Source organism: Sphaerodactylus townsendi, linkage group LG02, assembly GCF_021028975.2.
Source record: "Sphaerodactylus townsendi isolate TG3544 linkage group LG02, MPM_Stown_v2.3, whole genome shotgun sequence".
Taxonomy (NCBI): Eukaryota; Metazoa; Chordata; class Lepidosauria; order Squamata; family Sphaerodactylidae; genus Sphaerodactylus; species Sphaerodactylus townsendi.
The window spans coordinates 31,196,610-31,220,319 of NC_059426.1; the positions used below are offsets into that span (position 1 = coordinate 31,196,610).

Genomic DNA, 23,710 nt, shown 5'->3' on the forward strand with positions numbered 1-23,710 from the left:
CCCCCCCCCACCCCCCCCCCCCCCCACCCCCCCCCCCCCCCACCCCCCCCCCCCCCCACCCCCCCCCCCCCCCACCCCCCCCCCCCCCCACCCCCCCCCCCCCCCACCCCCCCCCCCCCCCACCCCCCCCCCCCCCCACCCCCCCCCCCCCCCACCCCCCCCCCCCCCCACCCCCCCCCCCCCCCACCCCCCCCCCCCCCCACCCCCCCCCCCCCCCACCCCCCCCCCCCCCCACCCCCCCCCCCCCCCACCCCCCCCCCCCCCCACCCCCCCCCCCCCCCACCCCCCCCCCCCCCCACCCCCCCCCCCCCCCACCCCCCCCCCCCCCCACCCCCCCCCCCCCCCACCCCCCCCCCCCCCCACCCCCCCCCCCCCCCACCCCCCCCCCCCCCCACCCCCCCCCCCCCCCACCCCCCCCCCCCCCCACCCCCCCCCCCCCCCACCCCCCCCCCCCCCCACCCCCCCCCCCCCCCACCCCCCCCCCCCCCCACCCCCCCCCCCCCCCACCCCCCCCCCCCCCCACCCCCCCCCCCCCCCACCCCCCCCCCCCCCCACCCCCCCCCCCCCCCACCCCCCCCCCCCCCCACCCCCCCCCCCCCCCACCCCCCCCCCCCCCCACCCCCCCCCCCCCCCACCCCCCCCCCCCCCCACCCCCCCCCCCCCCCACCCCCCCCCCCCCCCACCCCCCCCCCCCCCCACCCCCCCCCCCCCCCACCCCCCCCCCCCCCCACCCCCCCCCCCCCCCACCCCCCCCCCCCCCCACCCCCCCCCCCCCCCACCCCCCCCCCCCCCCACCCCCCCCCCCCCCCACCCCCCCCCCCCCCCACCCCCCCCCCCCCCCACCCCCCCCCCCCCCCACCCCCCCCCCCCCCCACCCCCCCCCCCCCCCACCCCCCCCCCCCCCCACCCCCCCCCCCCCCCACCCCCCCCCCCCCCCACCCCCCCCCCCCCCCACCCCCCCCCCCCCCCACCCCCCCCCCCCCCCACCCCCCCCCCCCCCCACCCCCCCCCCCCCCCACCCCCCCCCCCCCCCACCCCCCCCCCCCCCCACCCCCCCCCCCCCCCACCCCCCCCCCCCCCCACCCCCCCCCCCCCCCACCCCCCCCCCCCCCCACCCCCCCCCCCCCCCACCCCCCCCCCCCCCCACCCCCCCCCCCCCCCACCCCCCCCCCCCCCCACCCCCCCCCCCCCCCACCCCCCCCCCCCCCCACCCCCCCCCCCCCCCACCCCCCCCCCCCCCCACCCCCCCCCCCCCCCACCCCCCCCCCCCCCCACCCCCCCCCCCCCCCACCCCCCCCCCCCCCCACCCCCCCCCCCCCCCACCCCCCCCCCCCCCCACCCCCCCCCCCCCCCACCCCCCCCCCCCCCCACCCCCCCCCCCCCCCACCCCCCCCCCCCCCCACCCCCCCCCCCCCCCACCCCCCCCCCCCCCCACCCCCCCCCCCCCCCACCCCCCCCCCCCCCCACCCCCCCCCCCCCCCACCCCCCCCCCCCCCCACCCCCCCCCCCCCCCACCCCCCCCCCCCCCCACCCCCCCCCCCCCCCACCCCCCCCCCCCCCCACCCCCCCCCCCCCCCACCCCCCCCCCCCCCCACCCCCCCCCCCCCCCACCCCCCCCCCCCCCCACCCCCCCCCCCCCCCACCCCCCCCCCCCCCCACCCCCCCCCCCCCCCACCCCCCCCCCCCCCCACCCCCCCCCCCCCCCACCCCCCCCCCCCCCCACCCCCCCCCCCCCCCACCCCCCCCCCCCCCCACCCCCCCCCCCCCCCACCCCCCCCCCCCCCCACCCCAAGATGTTCAGGAACTACAATTCCCATCAGCCTCTGTCAGCATGGCCAATTGGCCATGCTGGTAGGGGCTGATGGGAATTGTAGTTCCTGAACATCTGGAGAGCCGCAGGTTCCCTACCCCTGGTATATACATATCAGCAAAGTATCACATATACATCGTTACATTCATGGCTCATTGTTATAATTTGGTTGTGATAGTAAGCTTATACAGTATCTTTAGTCAAAAGCACTTTTATATAGCATTGGTTAGCAGTACACAGGGAACCTCTTTTCTCTCAGTCAGGGAACAACAGAACTACCAATGGTTTTTAACTGTCACCTTTAGAATGTTTGTGCCGCTTCCCAGAATTCCCTGCTGCTTGTGCTGCTGCTGCATGTAAACAAGGCTGAAAATTCCAACAGTATCTGAGTCTGTTTCTGAGGGTCCCTGAATCCTTCAGAGCAGCTTGGAGGAGCACAGGTGTTTCAGTGGCAAAGCAGTTGAGCAAGATATGAATTCATTCTGTCTCATTGACTCCCATCCCATTTTTGTGCACTTGATTCATATGTTGCCTGGCTTTTTATCACAAGGTCCCCGTGAATGCACGGAGAGTGAATATCGGTGTGACAATCTGCGTTGTATTCCTTCTCGGTGGATATGTGACCATGACAATGACTGTGAAGACAATTCAGATGAACGTGACTGTGGTGTGTATTGCGACCAGAACCCTGAAGATTGACTTGGAACATCTCAATACGATTATAAATAATTCTTCCGATCTTCAAAATACGTGTTACAGTTATGATTTGTTGCTCTTTTTTAGAACTCAGGACATGCCATCCAGGTTATTTCCAGTGTGACAGTGGGCATTGCATTGCACAGCGGTTCCAGTGTGATGGAAGTGCAGACTGTCTGGATTTCTCCGATGAAGCAACTTGTCGTGAGTTCCTGGAATTTTGACAAGGGGAACAGGGGACAGAATTCTTTTTTTATCTGGGACCAAAATATTCTGTTTGGCAAGTGAACAGCATTATCACTGGCTGTGCTTCAGCGATATGTGTGAAAAAGTATAAGCTAATATCCCATAGTTTTGTTCCTATAATGAATGAGATAAAATAATTGTCTTATAGTGATCCAGTCCATTGGTCCAGTGCCGTGTAGCCTGATTAGTAGCACAGATCTCCCTGATCCTAAGCACAGATCTTTCCTAAAGGAACCAGTCTGGAGAAACGAATAAGGAGAGTGATATATTGCAAGAGGGATTGCATATGATTTCTTTTGCTACCAAGTTAATTTGTTGAATTTAAGAACACAGAATTTAAGAACACAGTATTGAATTTAAGAACACGCTGGACTCCATTGAGTTATTAGTTAGCTTTCCAACAGTGTGGCCGAGTTCTGGTAGATCTTACCTCTAACGTTTCATCTGTTATGGAGCTGGTATCTTTCAGAGATGTATCATCGAGAGAAGCAAGCTACATACACTGGACACGGCTACACAGCTTGTAATAATAGACCCTCTCCGTGATACTCCTCTGAAGGTGCTAGCCACAGATGCAGGAGAAACATTAGGAAAAAGATCTACCAGACCACGGCCACACAGCCCGGAAAGCCCACAACAAACAGTATTCTAAATTATCTTTGTGTCTCTTTCTCACACTACATTGTAGTATAGTGTTCCATTAATATTCAACATAGTCTCACAGGAATAAAACCCCTTCCCCCTGTACTGTGGAGCACCAACTGAATGTGGCATCATGATTCCTGGCCTCAAAGGGACAGTTTCTCTGGCTAGTTTGAAGTCAGCCTTTTGCATATTCAGTGAATGGGATGATATGAGCCCTATGATCAGTCTATGAAAATAATGACCGGCTAAAATGAGACTGTCCCAGAAGAAACAGAATAAGTGTTTGTAAGTGTCTGAATTGTGTTACGCAGACCAAGCAACTGGATAATGTTCACAAGAAATTTCTCTTTTACCAGCCACTCGCTATCCAAACGGCACTTACTGTTCACGCACGATGTTTGAGTGCAAAAACCATGTATGTATTCAGCCCCACTGGAAATGCGACGGTGATGATGACTGCGGAGATGGCTCAGATGAAGAACTCCACCTCTGCTGTAAGCTAGAGAACATTTTAATGTTATGAATAGAATCACAAGGATTCCTTAGGGGTTGCTCAAGAATTGGGGCCTGCATGGTGGAATGTTTGCGTTTGGACGGTATCCTTCTGACTACCATATAACAAATTGCTTTTCAGATCCCCCTCAGTTTAAAAAAACTGTTATGTAGCACAAATGGCTACTGTTTAAGAACTAAAGACAGAAGGCTTGTCACAGATGCATTTAAATTGTTTATGGAGTTCTGGACATTAACCTAGGAGCAGCAGTGGCGTAGGAGGTTTAGAGCTCGTGTATCTAATCTGGAGGAACTGGCTTTGATTCTCCGCTCTGCCGCCTGAGCTGTGGAGGCTTATCTGGGGAATTCAGATTAGCCTGTACACTCCCACACACGCCAGCTGGGTGACCTTGGGCTAGTCACAGCTTCCCGGAGCTCTCTCAGCCCCACCTACCTCACAGGGTGTTTGTTGTGAGGGGGAAGGGCAAGGAGATTGTAAGCCCCTTTGAGTCTCCTGCAGGAGAGAAAGGGGGGATATAAATCCAAACTACTACTACTACTACTCTTCTTCTTCTTCTTCTTCTTCTTCTTCTTCTTCTTCTTCTTCTTCTTCTTCTTCTTCTTCTTCTTCTTCTTCTTCTTCTTCTTGCAGCAGAATTTTCAGTACATGCGTGACATAGATACTAAATGACATCCTGCTACCAACGTTCTGGTCCCTTCCGCACGTGCAGAATAATGCACTTTCAATCCACTTTCCACAACAGTTTGCAAGTGGACTTTGCTATAATGCACAGTAAAATCCAGCTGCAAAGTGGATTGAAAGTAGATGGAAAGTGCATGTGTGGAAGGGATCTCTGAGAAACACTTGTCCTTTTTAAATATTCTGCATGTGTGGAAGGGACCTCTGAGAAACACTTGCCCTCTTTAAATACAGTGCTCTGTACTCCCCTCATAGTGGATATACTAGGTGGAAGGTGCTAACTTACAGCAATCCTATTGGGTTTTCAAGGCAAGAAATGAACAGAGATGAGTTCCCATTGCCTGCCTCTGTATAGCAACTGTGCATTTCCTTTGTGAATTGACTCTGCTTAGCTTCTGAAATCTGATGAGACAAGGCTAGCTGGGGCCATCCAGATCAGGGCTTGTAATAACTTTAGCCACTGTTGAATGGTTTACCAGTTTTAGGTTCTGTGGTTTATGTAGTGTAACTTTTGTTACATCATTCTCCAGTGGTGGGATTCAGCCGGTTCGCACCACTTCAGCAGAACCAGTTGTTAAAATGCTGCTTGTAAACAACCAGTTGTTAAATTATTTGAATCCCACCACTGTCATTATCCCATATTACTGCCAATGTGATTTTAAATGAAAGTAAATAGAAATGGATGCAGATATTGAACTATTAAAAGTTCGTCATGATGTAGAAAGAGAAGAGTTTGGATTTATACCCCATTTTTCTCAACTGTAAGGAGTCTCAAAACAGCTTACAAACTCCTTCCCTTCCTCTTTCCACAACAGACACCTTGTAGGTTGGGGAGGGGGGCGCTGAGAGAGTTCTAAAAGAACTGTGACTGGTTCAAGGCCGCCCAGCAGGCTTCATGTGGAGGAGCAGGGAATCAAACCTTGTTCTCCATATTAGAGTCCACCACTTTTAACTGCTAAATCCTGGCTCCACAGGCATTGGGCACTTAATCTAAAAAGTCACCCAGTTCTTTACAAAGACCCTTAATTACTCACCTAGGGTTCTGTTACTTTGGCAGATTCCTCCCTTCAGCAGCCTTCTTCAGTCAATCAAGACCGACTGATCAGTTGTCCTGATTTTTAAATTACTTCACTCTTTGGACATTTCCGCACAGCCAAAAACAGCGCTCCAGGAACGGGGGAAAAACGGTCCCTGGGGTGCTGTTTGCACAGGAGGTGCTGCTGCATTGCAGCAGCGTTGTACTGGCTCCCACCAAGTGGCACGAAAGGCTGCTTTGAGAGAGGTTTTTTAAAAGTGACATCTTCAAGCCGGCGCGGTGCGAACCGCACCAGTGGGAAGACACCGCTTTTCCCCTCCCCTCCCCTCTCCTTCCAGCGTCTCTCTGGAGGGCTGGAGGGACATGCCCATGCTGCCTTCTGACCCCTGGAGGTCGGAGGGTAGCGTTGGCGTGTCCCTCCAGTCCTCCAGAGCAGCGCTGGAAGGAGAGGTGAGTGGAGAGGACCGAAGGAGAGACGGCTCCATGCGGAGCTGCCTCTCCTGCTGGGGAGAAAGTTGGGGATGCTCACATGCTACTGTGCAAGCAGTCCCCGAGCCTCCACCGGCATAATTTATGTAGCATAATTTATGCCGGTGGAGGTTCGTTTCCGCTGCTGTGTGGAAACAGCCTTTTATTTGGGTGAACAACAAAGCATCAGTTAAGGCCGAAATGAACAGATCTCAAGAAGAAGCATTCTTGAATAAGTAGTGGAGTTTAGTGGCCTCGGTTTGATCTCTTGGGAAAGCAAGAGATTAATGCTGTGTAGAATTAGTACGGGAAATCCTACAGTCAGTTTAAAAACTATTTTTAAAAAGTACTGTCATTTGTTGAGATGCTTAGGTGATTGGAACTCAATACAAAGGTAATACAGATAGCTTAACCAGAGTTTTAAAATTAGGTTAAAGAACATGGAGCATAGTTCCCAGAAGTCAATTTTAGGGCACCCGCTGGCTTAATATTATTCACATATATCAGCAAAACATGGAAAATATATAATGGGACGTGCTGATAAACAAGGCTGTTTTCTAACTCCTGTAACACTTTTATCTTTCAAGAAGTTCAAGGTTGTTTGGGTGGTTCTTTCCTTTCTTCTATATCATGACAATAGTCCTGTGAGGTGGATTAGGCTGAGAGACTGTAAGAACAGCTGAAGATCACAGAGTGAATTTCATGGCTGATAGTTGAAAGAAAAGGCTTGAAAATCTCGTCATGTTCTGCCCCCAAAATTTAAAGTCATAAATTTGTGCAGCTTAAATTTGTCTCAGCACTGTACAGGGGAGGAAGCTTGGTCTTACTGTTTGAAGTTGGCTTCCCAAATTCCAGTGTTAGTATTTGAAAGGGGAAAAAATACACGTTTTTAAAGAACATGTTTTCCTCCTTTAAAATTCTGATAAGCAGGGAACCTAATTTTCATTCAGTACAAGGACATGAAGATGGAAGAATTCAGCCTCTTTCCCCTTTCTGCATGGCCCAGAGGCAAACTGAGGCTGCATGTGACAGCAGTTAGCATTTTATGAACAGAACAAGATGTGTTACTTATATTTAAAGTGGTTTGAATCCAGATCTCCCCAGTCTGACAGTTTAACCAGGGAAGGAATCTGTGGTCCTGCAACCTGCTTTCAATACCTCCAACCCAGTGGTGGGATTCAAAATAATTTAACAACTGGTTGTTTACAAGCATCATTTTAACAACCAGTTCTGCCGAAGTGGTGCGAACCTGCTGAATCCCACCACTGCTCCAACTGTAGTTAAGGTGAATGTTGCATTACATCTGCAATAAAGAATACAGGATTAAATGTTCTAGAATTGCATTTAGAGTATCGTTTATAGAGTTGCTCTGTGAACAGTATTTAAAGATCACTGACCTGTTTAATTTCAGTGGACGTTGTCTGTGAGCCACCATTCCGTTTCCGCTGTGGAAATAATCGCTGCATCTACAACCATGAGTTGTGCAACCACGAAGATGACTGCGGAGATGGAAGCGACGAAGAAGAAGAACACTGTAGGTCTATCAGTGAACACATAGTTCAAGGATTGATAGGTTAATGTGATTCCTAGGTTGTTTCCATCAGAAATTACATCACAGCCAGTTTAAGGTCAACACTAAAGTGTTTGTGCGTGTTAAGTAATACATCACTATTCACCATTATGGAATGTACATCTTTGTTGCTACGAATATGAGAGAAAATGAGATGTTATATTAGAACAGTAGCGTAGGGTTTATGTGTTGAGACACATCTGTGTCTCTCATCCAGTAAATCTCTCATCTGTGTGAACAGGCCTGACTGAATCAAAATTATCACAAAATATTTGTTTAGCTATCTATTTATTTATTTCTAGACTGCCCCTCCCCTCGCGGCTGCAATATTTGTGTTATTTGATGTAACCTACAGTGTGAGTTGTGTCTTCCGCATGCAGGCAGAGAACCCACTCCTAAGTCTTGCACTACTGAAGAATTCAAATGTGGCAATGGAAACTGTATCCCCCTGCACTATGTTTGCGACAATTACGACGATTGCGGAGATCACTTTGATGAACTGGGCTGCAGTAAGTTGTGACTCAGGCTCTACCATTTCTCTGTTATGGGGGAAACGTGGTTATGAGGCAGGAGCTTTGTGTGTTTGTGTAGGTATACAAAAGGGTGGATAAATTTTGAGAACTTTTATTATCACGGGATATTGTGGTATCCCCACTCCCATCCCAGATGGATCTCTTTCTCTGTCAGATTTTCATCTATTTATTTGCTAGTTCATTAATATTTTGTTGTTAACATTTGCTTGTAAATATTCATGATTTTTGGATTTTTGTAAGTCACCCATTGTTGGAAAAAAGCATGGGAAGATAAGCTTTTATATATTAACTTAATTATTGACCATACGCCCCCTTTTCCTCCACCACAGACTTTTATCTAGCACCCACCACTTTTATTCTTTGTGTAACGATCCATAAAAGATCACTGAAAGTGGGGAGGGATTTTTTGGGTGCTCAGCAGTGTTCAAGGGAATTGTAATTCCTTTTCCATTCAACCAAGTACCACAGATGAATTAGAAACTTTTAGCGCAGTATGTTCTGAAAGCTTTTGTTTCACATTGTATCTTTCCAGTGACCATAGGGAATCGCAGGCAGAAGAAGAGTCCAGTCATTGTTGAGAGTCTTGCTGGCACCTATGCTACTTGAGGGTGTGCTCACGTATTGGAATTCTTCTATATTTGCTGTTGCCTTTAAATCATAATTGTGATTCTCCTTCCTCTTAGACTCTGGAACAGGTAGAACATGTGCTGAAAATATCTGCGAACACAACTGTACCAACCTAAGCGAAGGAAGTTTTATCTGTACGTGCAGACCAGGATATAGGCCCAGTGAAGAGAACAGAAACACCTGTGATGGTACTGTCTATCCTCAGATTTTTTTTCTGTCTTAGGAAGGTTCAGTGATGTGTTACTCTAATAAATCCTTCTGTCACCTTCCTTCCTTCCTTCCTTCCTTCCTTCCTTCCTTCCTTCCTTCCTTCCTTCCTTCCTTCCTTCCTTCCTTCCTTCCTTCCTTCCTTCCTTCCTTCCTTCCCTCCCTCCCTCCCTTCCTTCCTTCCTTCCTTCCTTCCTTCCTTCCTTCCTTCCTTCCTTCCTTCCTTCCTTCCTTCCTTCCTTCCTTCCTTCCTTCCTTCCTTCCTTCCTTCCTTCCTTCCTTCCTCCCTTCCTTCCCTTCCTTCCCTTCCTTCCTTCCTTTTATTTATTTATTTTATTAGTTTTATATCCCGCCCCATCCCTGAAGGGCTCTGGGCAGGTTACAACATCATTTTGCACAGTAAAATCCAGCTGCAAAGTGCATTGAAAGTGGATTGAAAGTGCATTAATTCTGCATGTGCAGAAGGGGCCAGAGAGTGTGGAATTCTGGTCCAACAAGGCAATTCTTTTTTTCTTAATTTTTTTTAAAAAAAAAACCATACTAGTCATATTTATTTCTGTTTACCTTCAGACATCAATGAGTGTGAAATCTTTGGAACATGCCCACAGATTTGTAAGAATTCCAAAGGAAGTTATGAATGTTTCTGTGCAGAGGGATTCAGATCTGTTGGAGATCGTCAGGGAACACAGTGTGCAGCCACTGGTAAGTTCTGCCAACATTTCCATAGGAACGGAGAGATGCATTAAAATACATAAAATGGACTGCAATCAGCCGAACCTCTTATCTTCACTTGTAGTATGCGGCCTCTCCTTGCTGCATTTTTTTTAACAGTGCAGCTGTGTAGACCTGTAGGTAAAAGACGCAGTAAAAACACTGTTCTGCTTGGGCTACTGAAACTGGAGAAAAAATGTATAGTCTCACATTGTATTAAGGTGTCCTCTTCCCCCCTTCCTTGCAGATTTCTAGAAAACAAGAGGCTTGTTCATTCTGTCGTTGGTTGTCAGCAGGAAGAAAATTAACGTTGCAGCAATTTTTCTAACGGCAGATTGTATTGATATAAATCAATGACACTTTGCTGACAGATCGTCACTAACGATTCATGGACTAATGAACATAAACAGACAGAGTGCAGCCCATTTATAACATCAGTCACTGAAATGCTGTCACATGAAAGAGTCACGGGCCTTTTTAGGTCATACCTGTGACTTTGATGTGTGATATAATTAGAGTGGGTGGAATCTCAAACCCTAAAAAGCAAAGGGAGCAGCAACAGTGAGGTATATTGTTGTATATAATGAACAATTCATGATCACATTGTGGCGCAAATCAGACATAACACGAAACCACTGTTTATTTTAACTATGACTCCTTTGTGAAACTAGAATTCATCTTGCAAACGAACATTTATTTTATGTATTTAATTCATTTGTGCCCTTTCTTTCTCTCCAATGGGGACTCAACACAGCCTACGGCGTTCTCCTTTCCTTTGTTTTTTCCTCATAACAATCTTGTAAGGTGAGTTCGGCTGAGAGAGTGTGACTCGCCCAAGGACACCCATGAGCTTTCATGGCATGAGAGGGTATTCTGACCCAGGTCTCCAAGTCTCTAGTATGATACTCTTAACCACTATACCACACTGACTCTATACCACATTCACATTCTGGTTTGCCTCAGGAAATCCTGATTTCATCACCTTCACTCTGTCCCTTGCTTGCCAGATAGAGAAGCAGGTGGTATCCTGGCTTCCATTTTGGTAAGGGTAGTGCTGGAAAATAACTTGTGCTTTCTGCATTCATGCCTCACACAGAACCATAACTGGTTTGTAAACTAACTTCAGACCATGGTTTCAGATCCCGGAGTGATGGATCCTAGCTAACTGTAGTTATTAGAGTAATCCACATTCAGACAATCACACTAATAGTAGTGAATTAATTAAACCTTGGTTTTTGTATGATGTCTGAATTGAAATTGTGTTCAAAGGTTGTGTTCAAAGGACATTTTGAATCGTATAGGTCCGTGGTGGCGAACCTTTGTCGCTCCAGATGTTATGGATTACAATGTTATGGATTAGAATTGTAGTCCATAACATCTGGAGTGCCAAAGGTTCGCCACCACTGGTATAGGTGGTTTGCGAAATAACATCGTTATGACCTAGCTCCTCTGAGTAAAGTGATTATTATGTCGAGAGTATTAAAAACCCGTAAAGTCAAAATGTGTAAAGGAGTTTTGGACTGGGATGTTCATTTATTTATTTTTACGCTTATATCCCACTGATCCCTTGGAGTGCTCGAGGCAGCTATAAGTTCAAAGCCAGAGGCTTCTTGCAGGTGTCCAAGGGGGCATCTGTTCTTGTGGCAAGCCATTTTTTTAAACTGACGCACTAATGAGGGAGATAAGACTCCAATTCCTTCTTGTGTGTGAAGCTCACTGGGCCTGTTTTAGCCAGTCTTATGCTGTGTCTGGTTAATGCATTGATGGGAGATCTGCTATGTATATATAGAAGCCACGTGGCATAGTGGTTAAGTGCTTGCACTGCCACTCACACGGTCAGGAGTTCGAGCCCCCTGTGGGTCAGATATCCTGGCAGCTGGCTCATGGTCAACTCAGCCATCCATCCATTTCTTGGTTGGTAAATGAGTACCTAGCTCATAGCTAGGGGGTAAAGAATAGCCGGGGAAAGCAATGGCAAACTTCCCCATAAAAACGTCTTGCCTATGAAATCACTGCTTGCAGTGGTACCCCAGGGTCGGATACGACTGAAGGGGAAACTTTACCTTTATGTAGACACTCTTGAGTCCACAATGTGGAAAAAAAGGTGGGATACAAATATAATAAATGGATTGGATACAGACTAAATTGGCAATTCCACCCATCCCCTTTTCCCTCTGCAGACCATTCTGATGTCATTCTTCTGGGTTCTGTGTCCCCAGGAATGGCTTTTTTCTGGAGATCAGTAACCTTTGGAGAGGGAGGCGCCTGGAAAAGTTCACTCTGCTGATTAAATATTTATACTGCATTCAACAAAATACCTCTCAGCTATATAACAGCGCTGATGTACGATCAAAAGTTGGGGATTAGGAACCTGTATGCCGGCCCGAGCTCCTTAGTGGAACGTCTGGCTAAAAGTGTACTGAAATAATAAATAGAAAAAGAAAAGAGAAAAAGGTTGGATCTTTCCTAAATTCCATGCACAGAAGGGCACCTTCCCTCTCAAAGCAGGGAGTAGCTGCCTCCTTTTGTACATCTTTTTTGATAGGATCCAACCCAATATAGCTCATGGAAACATGTGCCATGAAGTTGCAGCTGAATTACGATGACTCCCAAGAAGGAGCTTTCAAGACAAGTGAGAAGCAGAGGTGGTTTGCTCTGCAGAGTCTGTCTTGATGGTCTTCCTTCCAAATACCAACCCAGGTTGCCTTCCCAGATCTGATGAGACTGAACTACACCATACCATTTCACATCCCCAATATGACGTAGGGGGAACGCCTTTTTAAAAAGGAAAAAAACTAAAATCTTTACTGACAGTATGCAAGTTCTTGAGGACACAGCAACTGCTTCTTTAGACCTCGTCTCCAAGACTCTTCTAGTCCAAGCACTACCAGTGTTTTCCTACCATATCCAATGCTGGGTCCAGGTATTTGTTTCAGTCACCCGCTTCAAGCAGCGTATCTTACTGGTGGCTTTTTGTCTTCCACTCCCTTTTCAGACAAAGGCTGCAAGCAAGCAAGCAAGCAAGCAAGCCTTTATTGGCATAGACCAGGGGTAGGGAACCTGCGGCTCTCCAGATGTTCAGGAACTACAATTCCCATCAGCCCCGACCAGCATGGCCAATTGGCCATGCTGACAGAGGCTGATGGGAATTGTAGTTCCTGAACATCTGGAGAGCCGCAGGTTCCCTACCCCTGGCATAGACAGACAAAGGCTGGGAAAAGTTGGTGGCAGCTACTTCTTATTGCGCTCGCAAGGCTAATGGGTAACAATGGCACTTTCCCCACTTACCTTAAGCCCCGCGCTACTCTCCTCAAGTAGCGCGGGGTCCAGCTGCCCTCCCCACTTCAGGGGTGGCGAGAACGCAGCCGCCCCAACGCTGCCTCTCTCGCACCCCCTCGACGCGCATAATTCCGGGCGTCTTTTGACGACCCCACGCAGAGCGCTGGGTCGTGGGGAAGCCAGGGCGCGCGCCGGGAATTGCGCGCGCCGGGAATTGCCCGCAGCAACCCTCGGGCAAAGGTGAGTGGGGAAAGGGCCAATGATTGCACAGCACAGAGTTATGAACAGTCTTGGAGGAGACCCAGTCCTTCCGCAGGGGGCCCAATCATACTGTTGCTGACCAAAAGAACAGCACCTGCAACAATGGCTGCTGTTATGCAGCAGCACCTGGGGAGGGGGGGCACAGAGTTTTCTGGGGACACTCAGAGCCCTGACATTTGCTTGAGAATGCCAACCCCTGACACCAGCCCTGGCCAAATATAATGGAACTGCAGGAATGTGTAACCCCAAGCAAGTTAAAAACTGAACCTCAGTATCAAAAGTATTCAGAAATAACCTCCACGTGTTTAAAATCTTGGTTCAAATGTTTTCAGAACAGTTTTATTTGGAATTTGACCTATGCAGGAATTCTAAAACAAGTATTTGGCCAGGATTAGAGAGATCCAAGTTCCAGTGTCTACTCAGCCATGAGTCTTACTGGATGACCTTGGAGTAGTCACTGTCTCTCAGTCGAACTCATCTTACTGATTTTTGTGAAGATAAAATGGAAGAAGTGAGAATGGTAAAAGCCTCCCTGGGCTTCTTGGTGAGAGGACGGGATAAAAATGTTGATGAGCTATTTTGTGTTTGACATGAGTTTCTTCTGCAACTTTTGAGTACAACAATATACAACTATTCTTTTCAGGTAACCCTCCAATATTGCTTCTGCCTGATAACATCCGTATTCGAAAGTATAATATGACATCAGAGCAATACTCTGACTATATTGATAATGAGGAGCACATCCAAGCTATAGACTATGACTGGGACCCTGAGGGGATAGGCCTCAGTGAGTATATTTATGGTTTTAATAACTAATCTTTGACTTTCTAGCAAGTTTCTTGCATTAACAGTCTTCGTAGCAGAAGTGAGTTCTGCACAAGTATTCAAACTCCTGTTCCTCATTGTGTATGTTTACTAGTGGTTTTTTTTAAAAGTTACAGTGCTATCAAAAGGGTACCAGAGGGATTTCAGTTCAGGAGGCAAGTTATCTAGGCCTTCCGCCACTATAGATTAAGTCTGTGGCATTAAGCTTATCAAGATCTGTCACCTTCAGTTCCGTATTTGTGAAATTGATATAATTAGTATGTTACCTCAGAGGGTAGTTATGAGAGTAAGATTGTGAAACACTTTATAAATCAAGAGACGTGTTAGTTTTCTTAGCTTTCCTTGGTACGATATTTTCTTTTGAGCCAGAAGATGCTGCAAGTGTTCGTAGGATTGACACAGACATAGAAGCAGCTTTTTCATGGGTTTCCCTTCAAGTTACTTTGGCAGGGTCTACATGGATAAATCATGTGACAAGCACCAATGATGTGGTTGCTGCCCCTAGAAGTATGCAGTCTCACAGAAACTAAGGCTCATTCCGCACATGCAGAATAATGCACTTTCAAACTGCTTTCAGTGCTCTTTGAAGCTGTGCGGAATGGCAAAATCCACTTGCAAACAGTTGTGAAAGTGTATTGTCGAAGGCAATGTGAAGTGGTTTGAAGTGGTTTGAAAACGCATTATTTTGTTTGTGCAGAAGGGGCCTAAATGTAGCAGTATAGAATCATACCACTAACCCATCCACAGAGGTCCTTCATCCGATTGTTATTGGAGCAGTATGAGAGAAACCCACATAGCAGTAGTTTCCGTGACCTGCATTGAGCTGTTAGGAAACCTTCTACTCATGGTACCATTTCTTCAGAGCAGTTCTCTAGTTTGCTAATGAACAGCATGACTTCTAGACCACAAGCCTGTACTACATAGCTTGGGAATGCATAAACAATATAGTCACACAGGGTTGGATCCTGCACTTGTTGCAGTGGAGCATGTTTAAGGAAGTAAGCGCCAACTCTTTTTGTAGAAGAGGCGGGATTCTTTCTCTTTGCTGCAGCCTGCCTCCTATGTTGTTAGGGAGCTTCCTCTGAGCAGTGACATTTTCTAGGTCTGCTGTGGTGGCTGCTATAGAAACCAAGTGTATGGCCCAGTCAATTATGTATACCTTGCCACACGGTCACCCTTAGAATACTGTGCTAATAGATACATCAGCTGTGCTGAAGGATTTAAATGGCTAGTTTTAAACACATGAATCAGCCTTTTATAGACTTAGACCTGGGTCCATTAAGGTCAGAATTGTTTGTTCTGGCTGGCATTGGCTCTCCAGGGTTTCAGGTAGATGTTTTTCACATCACCTAGTACCTCATCCTTTTCTTTCTTTCTTTCTTTCTTTCTTTCTTTCTTTCTTTCTTTCTTTCTTTCTTTCTTTCTTTCTTTCTTTCTTTCTTTCTTTCTTTCTTTCTTTCTTTCTTTCTTTCTCTCCCTCTCCCTCTCCCTCTCCCTCTCCCTCTCCCTCTCCCTCTCTCCCTCTCTTTCTTTCTTTCTTTCTTTCTTTCTTTCTTTCTTTCTTTCTTTCTTTCTTTCTTTCTTTCTTTCTTTCTTTCTTTCTTTTCTTTTCTTTTAACTGGAGAAACTGGCGAATGAACCTGGGGCCTTCTGCATAAGTTGATTCTCTACACTAGGCCACAGTCCCTCATTTTAGGTCCCTTCCACACATGCAGAATAATGCATTTTCAATCTACTTCCACAATTGTTTTCAAGTGGATTTTGCTATTCCACACAGTAAAATCCAGCTACAAAGTGCACTTAAAGTTCATTGAAAGTGCATTAATCTGCATGTGCAGAAGGGGCCTTATTGTTTTCTATTTAAGCTGCTTTTACCAGTTTACTCTGTTGTAGCAGCAACTCTTCGCAACCCCAGTGTTTCTACAAACATAGTATGGCATATTAAGCTATTGTTATGCGTTTTCCTGTCATTAAGGATGCCTTGTTTAGATAATTATTAACAGAAAGTTGAGGAAAATTAATGTATTTTGCAGTTTCTGCAACAAGAGGATATTGTTTGTTTCTCAGGAAGTAAACTGTTTGAGTGACTTGGGGCTTTGGTGGGCCACAAACTGCCCAAGTAAATAACGAATAGCTTAATGTTGTTTTATTGTTTTCTACTGATACAATACCATCTTTTTCATTATATCTACACTCTGTATCACGTCTACTATATTACACTTGTTCAAATTTGGGAATCCTAGTCCTAACATTTTGCTCATTGGATGTCTTCTCTTACTGAGGTACTGACCTGCATTGTGCTTATTAGATCTCTCTTTGTATGGGCTATTCTTAACTGCACTATGTAATCCACTTTGAGTCTCAATGAGAAAGGTGGACCATAAAGACTGGAAATAGTTTGTTTATTTTAATAGATGGTAATAATGAAAATAATCTCTGAACTTTCTGCAGGTATTGTATATTACAGCATTCTGGGACGAGGTGCAGAGTTTGGCTCTATCAAACGTGCCTACATCCCCACGTTTGAAAGCGGTGGGAATAATCCTGTGAAAGAAGTTGATCTGAATCTGAAATACTTGGTCAGTCCAGTTGGTTTAGCAGTGGACTGGGTTGGAAGGTGAGCACAAAGGCTAGGTTTGAAAAATAATTCATGACATTTTAGTCATCTTTGAATATGCTAAAAACTTGACAGATGTTGACAGAACTCTTTTTAGCACTTAGTCCTGTTGCTCACATAAGTTCATATATGAGAATTCAATTTTTTAATTGTCCTGATCACACTCGGTAGAATTTTCTAAGCAATAACAGTGAAATTTCACCAATAACAGTGAAATTCCTCAGCCTAAGTTGCCTCACAGGGGTTTTTTAATGGATAAAGTTGAGGAGGTGCCATGTAAACCGCTTTGATCTACTTGTAGCAAAAGCGAGATTTAAAAAATGTACCCAAAATGAATAAACCAACACTTTGTCCCAAAAGCAACCTGGCAGTATTTAGCCTGGCAGTATTTAACTGCTGTTATTTGATGCCTGTCACTTGTTCCTGCTGGCTGTCCAGCCACACATTTTGAACCAACTGGACTGCAGTGGCCAAACCAGCCAGAACTGGTTAAATGTGCTGTATACTGCTGGGGTGACTTGCATCTACATCTGTTGTTTTAGAGCCGGGGTCTGCAACCTGTGACTCTCCAGATGTTCATGGACTACAATTCCCATCAGCTCCTGCCAGCATGGCCAATTGGCCACAGGTTGCAGACCCCTGTTTTAGAGCTAAATGAATTCCCAAACAATGCATTTACTCCTTGAGGGAGAGCTCAATCTCCCCCCTCCCCCCCCCCCATCCAGAACAGGTAGACTCTCCAAACCTCACTTGGCCCAACAGCACATCTGTTTTGTCTGCATTAAATTTCAGTTTATTGCCCCCAAGTCAATCTGTTATCAGCCCTCTGGACTGACACCTGTGGTCTAGACAGTGGGTGAGGATGACTCACCTGGCTCAACTGAAAAAGAAAAAAATACACCCGAGTGATGTCTATGTGTTGAACAGATCTCCAGATCACCTCTTCTAGCACTTCCATGTAGATGTTTAACAGCGTAGGTAGGGTGTAGAATGAAGCCAAGTGAAGGCTTGTATTTTTAATGCCATAGGGTTGAGCACTTGCCTCTCAGCACCACATAATGAAACCAGCGTACCATGTAGGAGTGGAATCACTGGAAAACAGTGCCTCACTTCCTATCTTAACTGGTGAGCCCATTAGGATAATGTGAGTGATTATATCAAAAGCCACTGAAAAGTTCAAAAAGAATCAAAAGGAACTCATTTACCCCTGGCTTTTTCCCAGCAGAAGGTATCAACCAGGGCAGTCAAGACAGTTATGTACCAAGGTGAGGCCTGAAAGCGGACCAGAAAAGGTCTTGAGAATCAGTTATATCCACAAAAGCTCGGCGTTGTGTGATCCTCACTAATACAAGCACCTTGTTTAAAACAGGGATATTTGCCACTGGCGGGAAGAGTTTAGGGTTGGCTTCTTAAGGAAGGGGTCTCACCACCACTCTTTCGAGAAGGCTGGCAAAACTCCTTCCTTCAGTGAAGCTTGTACTACTGTAATGACCAAGCAAGCATTCACCTCCATCTTTACGCCAAGGTCGGTAAGGATCAAAAGTTGAAGTGGGAGAATATTTGTAACACATTTGGGTTATTTTGTATTATTGTTGACTATTTTCATTTGACTGCTAGATTTTTAAAAGACAAAAAGACATTCTCGTGTTCTGATGGTTGATACATAGATGGCTAATGGTTTAATTGCACCTCACCTAGGCATCTTTATTGGACTGATGCTGGGACAAATCGAGTAGAAGTGGCAAAGCTTGATGGGAGGTACAGGAAGTGGCTCGTCTACACTCTTCTGGACCAACCAGCAGCTATCGCCATCAACCCTAAACTTGGGTAAGCACTTTGGTGGCTGAAGGAGTTAATTTGAATAAGAGTAAAAAATAAAGTGTAATAATGCTCTGTCAGCAAATGCACCCTTAATTTGTGCGGATGAACAAGCGTCAAATCTTCCTGTGCCTGTTCTTGCCAGTTCAATGTTTGTTTTAATGGGTCATCTATGCTCATGTCAACAGAATTTCAAGACTATGAAACGTTAAATAGTCCCTATTAGTTAATAGAGCGGAATGGACTACTGTCACAAGAAGGCCAGTATCTACTGGAATGCAAGCTTGGGGACAGGCATGGAATGAAATAGGTTGTTGAGGGAGCGCTCAGGTGAGCATGGTCATAGCCACAATTCAGCAGCTGATAGAATGAGGATGCTAATTTTTTAAATAATTATACTTCTGTATTATACTATAGGACATCTATTGGGGGCCCAATGTTGTATAACAGTTAGAGCTTCTGACTACAATTATGGAGATAACATTCCAATCGCTACCCAACCATGAAGCTTGCTGGATGTCCTTGGACTAATAAGGGCTGTCTTGTAGCCTAACTTATCTTGCAGAATTGTTAAATATCCATCCCACTTTTCTCTTCTGGAGACTTAAAGCAGCTTGTGTAGGTGTTATACACCATCTTGTATAGTTTTTTAAATTGTTTAGATTGTTTTACAATTTTATATATTGTACTTATTGTTTTATCATTTATATAAGTTGTTAGTTGCTCTGAGCCCGCCTGGCGGGGAGAGTGGGATATCAAATTTATTATTATTATTATTACTACTACTACTACATTTTGTTTATTTATTTATTTATTATTGGGTTTTGTATACCGCCCTACCCCCGAAGGGCTCTGGGCGGTGAACAGCATAAATCACATATATACAATAACCCTTAAATACATTAAAACAATTTAAAACACAGCAATCAATAACAAACAATGTCCGCAATAACCCTCATTAAAACCCTCCCAAAAGGGGGAAGAAAACAGGTCCCATAGATGGTAAGAGACCCAGGAAGATGAAGCTGCCAATTATTTAGCTGGTTGTTGGCCTTTCATTACAATTTGAGCCTTACCCAGAGGCCTAGGACATTGTAATTTATTGGCATAGTGTTCATGTGGATCCCAGCAGGGCTGCCTTCTGAATCTGACAGATGTTGATTTTGTTGTTGTTGCTTTTGGTGTTGTTTTTTAAATTGTTGTTGTTGTTGTTGTTGTTGTTGTTGTTGTTGTTGTTATTATTATTAACCATCAAGCCACTTCCAGCTTATGGCAGTCCTATGAATTAATGACCTCCATCGTTTGCTCAGGTCTTGCAAACTGAAGGTCGTGGTTTCTTTTATTGAATCAGTCAGTGTCACATTGGGTCTAAAGCAACTTGCAACAGTACATGAAACACTCTGTATTAATAAACCAATAAACCTAGTAATCAACTGTATTTCAGTTTGAGATTGATCCTGGATTCAGTGGCTGGCATTTGAAAGGACAGGCTTCAAGCCATAGGCTAAAGGCCAAAAGTCCTTTGGCTTATCCGCAAGGGCTCACAGCCTCTGAATACATCAAGGCCTTATACCTGCCAAGAGGAGGGAGGGGAACAGAAGTGGCATGTGGCTGGCAAAATATTCCCCAACAACAGCTCCCTATTTTTGAAGTGAAATAGATATGCAACCATAGTGCAGGAAGAGTATTTTAGCATGGTTGGTTAGCTGATTACAATGGTTTATAGACCATTTGTGTTAGATGATTATGAAAAGAGTATAAAAATTAAACAATAATAGCAATCGAACAACATTGTTTCCATTTTACCATTCTGTACCTCAGGTTCCAGAACCAAATAATTTATATTTCATTTTATAGGTTTAAATAACTTTGATCATTTGTTTTAGCATGTTTTGCAGTGTCACTCTCGTCTAATGAGTTAGCTTGTTTGTCCTAGATTTTTTTTACAAATCTGTTCAGCTTTGTACTTAACAGGAAATTTTAATTTTTTGTTAAAGAATAGTATTTTTTTAAAAAAGTGTATCCCACCTTTCTTTTTCGTACAATTAAAGAAGATTTGAGCAATGTTGTCTATATTACTACTGCTTGCATAATAGAATAGAATAATATCAAATAATTTGTTTGTAGAAAAAATATGAAACATAGGGAGCAGTTCTATGAAACATGTATTTTAAGATGCAAGGTTAATTTGGACATTAAATGCTGAATTCACTGTAAAGGTCACACTAACCTTGATTTTAGGCACCCCATAATCTTTTAGCCTTATTTATCTCACGGAATTACAAATGAGACAAGAAATGCTGTAGAAATTATCAAGAAAATTACTAGGCCCGATTCTGCCAATTCAGTTTGTATTCGGGTTGAATTCCAGCTCCCCGAATGCAAGCCGAATCCGAATAGATTTGAATGCCCGAATCCGAATTGCGATTCGAGCATTTAAATGGATTCAGGGGTTTTAAAAGGAGCCTAGAGACTCCTTTTATTTATATTTTATTTATTTACTTATTGGATTTATATCCCGCCCAATCCCCGAAGGGCTCTGGATGGGTTACAACAAGCTTAGAACATTAAAATATGGCACTCAGCTCAAACTGGCTGAACACATCATTAACAACCAGCGACTCATGCTGGAAAATGATGCTCTTCTCACAGTCAATGGGAGGCAAACCTTTTCTTGCCCAAAGACCGTCTCCAACCTGGGCCTGCAACAAACCTAATCCATGCCGAAGGGGGTGAATTTAAGGAGAGCCTCTGGGCTCCCTTTAAACAATGTGGAAAGTGTTGTTCTTTCAGCGTGGATTTGAGCTCAGGATTTAAAGGGAGCCTTGCTATTCAAAATCAGGGATTCAACTGATTCGGCTATCCTGATAATTTTACAGCCGAATCAAGCTGAATCCGAATTTTCCCGTAATTTTTTTTATTGCTCAAGCTTAAAAATTACCCAGAAAATGCTGCAAATAATCAGAACCCATAATGTAGAATGGATCGTGCAGAGTTGCCTGGATTAATTAAGAAAAGTTGTGAGTTTATCTCAGATGTGAGATAAAAAGCAATATCACAACCAATGAGAATATGATGTGGAATTGCCCAATTCTTATTCTCTCTTTTATAGTCAGTGTATGATTTGGTACGGAGAGCCAGCATGGTATAATAATTAAGAGCAGCAGACTCTAATCTGAAGAACTGGGTTCAATTCCTCAGCCCACATGAAGCCTGCTGGGTGACCGTGGGTCAGTCACAGTTCTCCATGAACTCTCCCAGTCAATGCAGAGGCAGGCAATTGCAAATCACCTCTGAACATCTCTTGTGTGGAAAAGTTTATGGGATTGCCATAAGTCAGCCACAACTTGATGGCATACACATACATGGTTTGGTATCCTGTGTAACTGCTGGTTGTTCTTTCTTTAGGCTAATGTACTGGACAGACTGGGGAAGACAACCAAAAATTGAAAGTGCCTGGATGGATGGGCAGCACAGGCAATCCTTGATCTCTGAGGACCTTGGGTGGCCAACTGGCCTTTCCATTGATTATCTGAACAATGACAGAATATATTGGAGTGATGTGAAAGAAAATCTAATCGAATCCATGAGACCTGATGGAACTGACAGGAAGATTGTTGTACAAGGAGGTATGAAACTAAACATGGATTAAGGCCATATTTTCCGAAAGTATTTCCCAACATTTTGTGTTTATGCTGTGGTGGCAGATGTCTCATTAATGACCGTAGTGAGGGTAAGGACTTGTAGTATAGCACTCTGAGGCCTCTTCCACACCGGCGCTAAAAAATCCTTTGGGAGGGGGCTTCAAACAGATCCCACCAAAAGAAGCCTGCCCCTATTTCCCCCAACCTGGGTTTTTTTGAAAATTGCTAAACAAGCAATCCTTTCAAAAAAAATCCCGGGTTGCCGCCGCTCGTGAGCGAACAGCCAAGCAGCAGGTGCTTAATTCGCCTCTGTTTTTCTTTTTTAAAATTCGGGCTGCTTGCTTCTGCGTAGCTCCACAGGTGCAGATGGTCGCATTGTGGGACATCAGCATGACTGAGGGGGTTCATTTATGCATGCCTGTGTAGCTGTGCATGTGTGGGAAGTAATTTTTAAAAAGGCACGTCTCCTTGCGAAGGTGCGACAGCAACCCAGATTGTTCCAGTCTGCTCCAATTGCTGCCTGCACGGATGCATGTGAACGCAAAAAGAGGAAAACTGGTTTCTATATTTCAACTGCAACCAGTTATACATTTGCTGTGTGGAAAGGGCCTGATTCAGTGAATGCACTCATGGTTTGGTAAGTGGTGCAGCATCTGCATCGCACATAAACCAAAGCAATGTTCTGTTTCTGTTTTTCTGGAAAAGCTTTACACTTCTTTGAAAAGGTAACATAGGGTAGAAAATGTTCACAGATCCTTGGGACTCAGCTTCCAAAGTGGGCGTTAATAACTTAATTCAAAAGCATAGAAAAACACCATGAGAACTTTGCTTTTTGGTGTGGCTATCCATTTTGCTTGTTAACTTACCTCACATTTTGTTTCACTTAAAAGTAAACAGCCCATTTAGTCTCGACGTCTTTGAAGGCCATCTCTACTGGATGTCTAAGGAAAGAGGAGAAGTCTGGAAAGAAGATAAATTTGGGAAAGGAGAAAAAATCAAAGTGCTGACTATCAACCCTTGGCTTACTCAAGTCCGCATCTATCATCAACATAGATGCAATCAGTCAGGTAATGGGCCAGTCTTGGGTGATGAATCATTGATATCATTGATACCTGTAAAGAAATAATAATGTCCTTTAAGACCAAAAAGATGTTCAGGAAATGAGCTTTCAAGTTTTGACTCTTAAAAATGCATTCTCCCAAAATATGATGATGGTGATGGTGATGGTGATGATGATGATGATGATGATGATGATGATGATGATGATGATGATGATGATGGTAGATTTCACAGCTGCCAGATCTTTAGCTGGTTGTTGGCCTTCATTACAATTCGAGCCTCACCCAGAGGCCTAGGAAGTTTTAATGTATCGGCGTAGTATTTGTGCGGATCCCAGCAGGGCTGTCTTCTGAATTTGACAGATGTTAATTTTGTCAATTCTATTATTATTATCATCACCATTCATTCATTCATTCATTCATTCATTCATTCATTCATTCATTCATTCATTCGATTTATTAGACCG

The 23,710-nt window shown here is 45.8% G+C and overlaps 1 protein-coding gene across 1 annotated transcript in view; it reads left to right on the plus strand.

Moving 5' to 3' along the window:
• The window catches only part of LRP2 (LDL receptor related protein 2), a 224,269-nt gene that overhangs the window by 182,935 nt on the left and 17,624 nt on the right, over positions 1–23,710 (plus strand). Inside the window, exons 46-57 of the mRNA XM_048484475.1 lie at positions 2,361–2,477; positions 2,594–2,710; positions 3,754–3,891; positions 7,505–7,627; positions 8,044–8,172; positions 8,880–9,011; positions 9,601–9,732; positions 13,925–14,068; positions 16,558–16,723; positions 18,422–18,550; positions 21,950–22,170; positions 23,076–23,252. Coding sequence (XP_048340432.1) covers positions 2,361–2,477; positions 2,594–2,710; positions 3,754–3,891; positions 7,505–7,627; positions 8,044–8,172; positions 8,880–9,011; positions 9,601–9,732; positions 13,925–14,068; positions 16,558–16,723; positions 18,422–18,550; positions 21,950–22,170; positions 23,076–23,252 — 1,725 coding nt within the window. The remainder of the gene's footprint in view (positions 1–2,360; positions 2,478–2,593; positions 2,711–3,753; positions 3,892–7,504; positions 7,628–8,043; positions 8,173–8,879; positions 9,012–9,600; positions 9,733–13,924; positions 14,069–16,557; positions 16,724–18,421; positions 18,551–21,949; positions 22,171–23,075; positions 23,253–23,710) is intronic.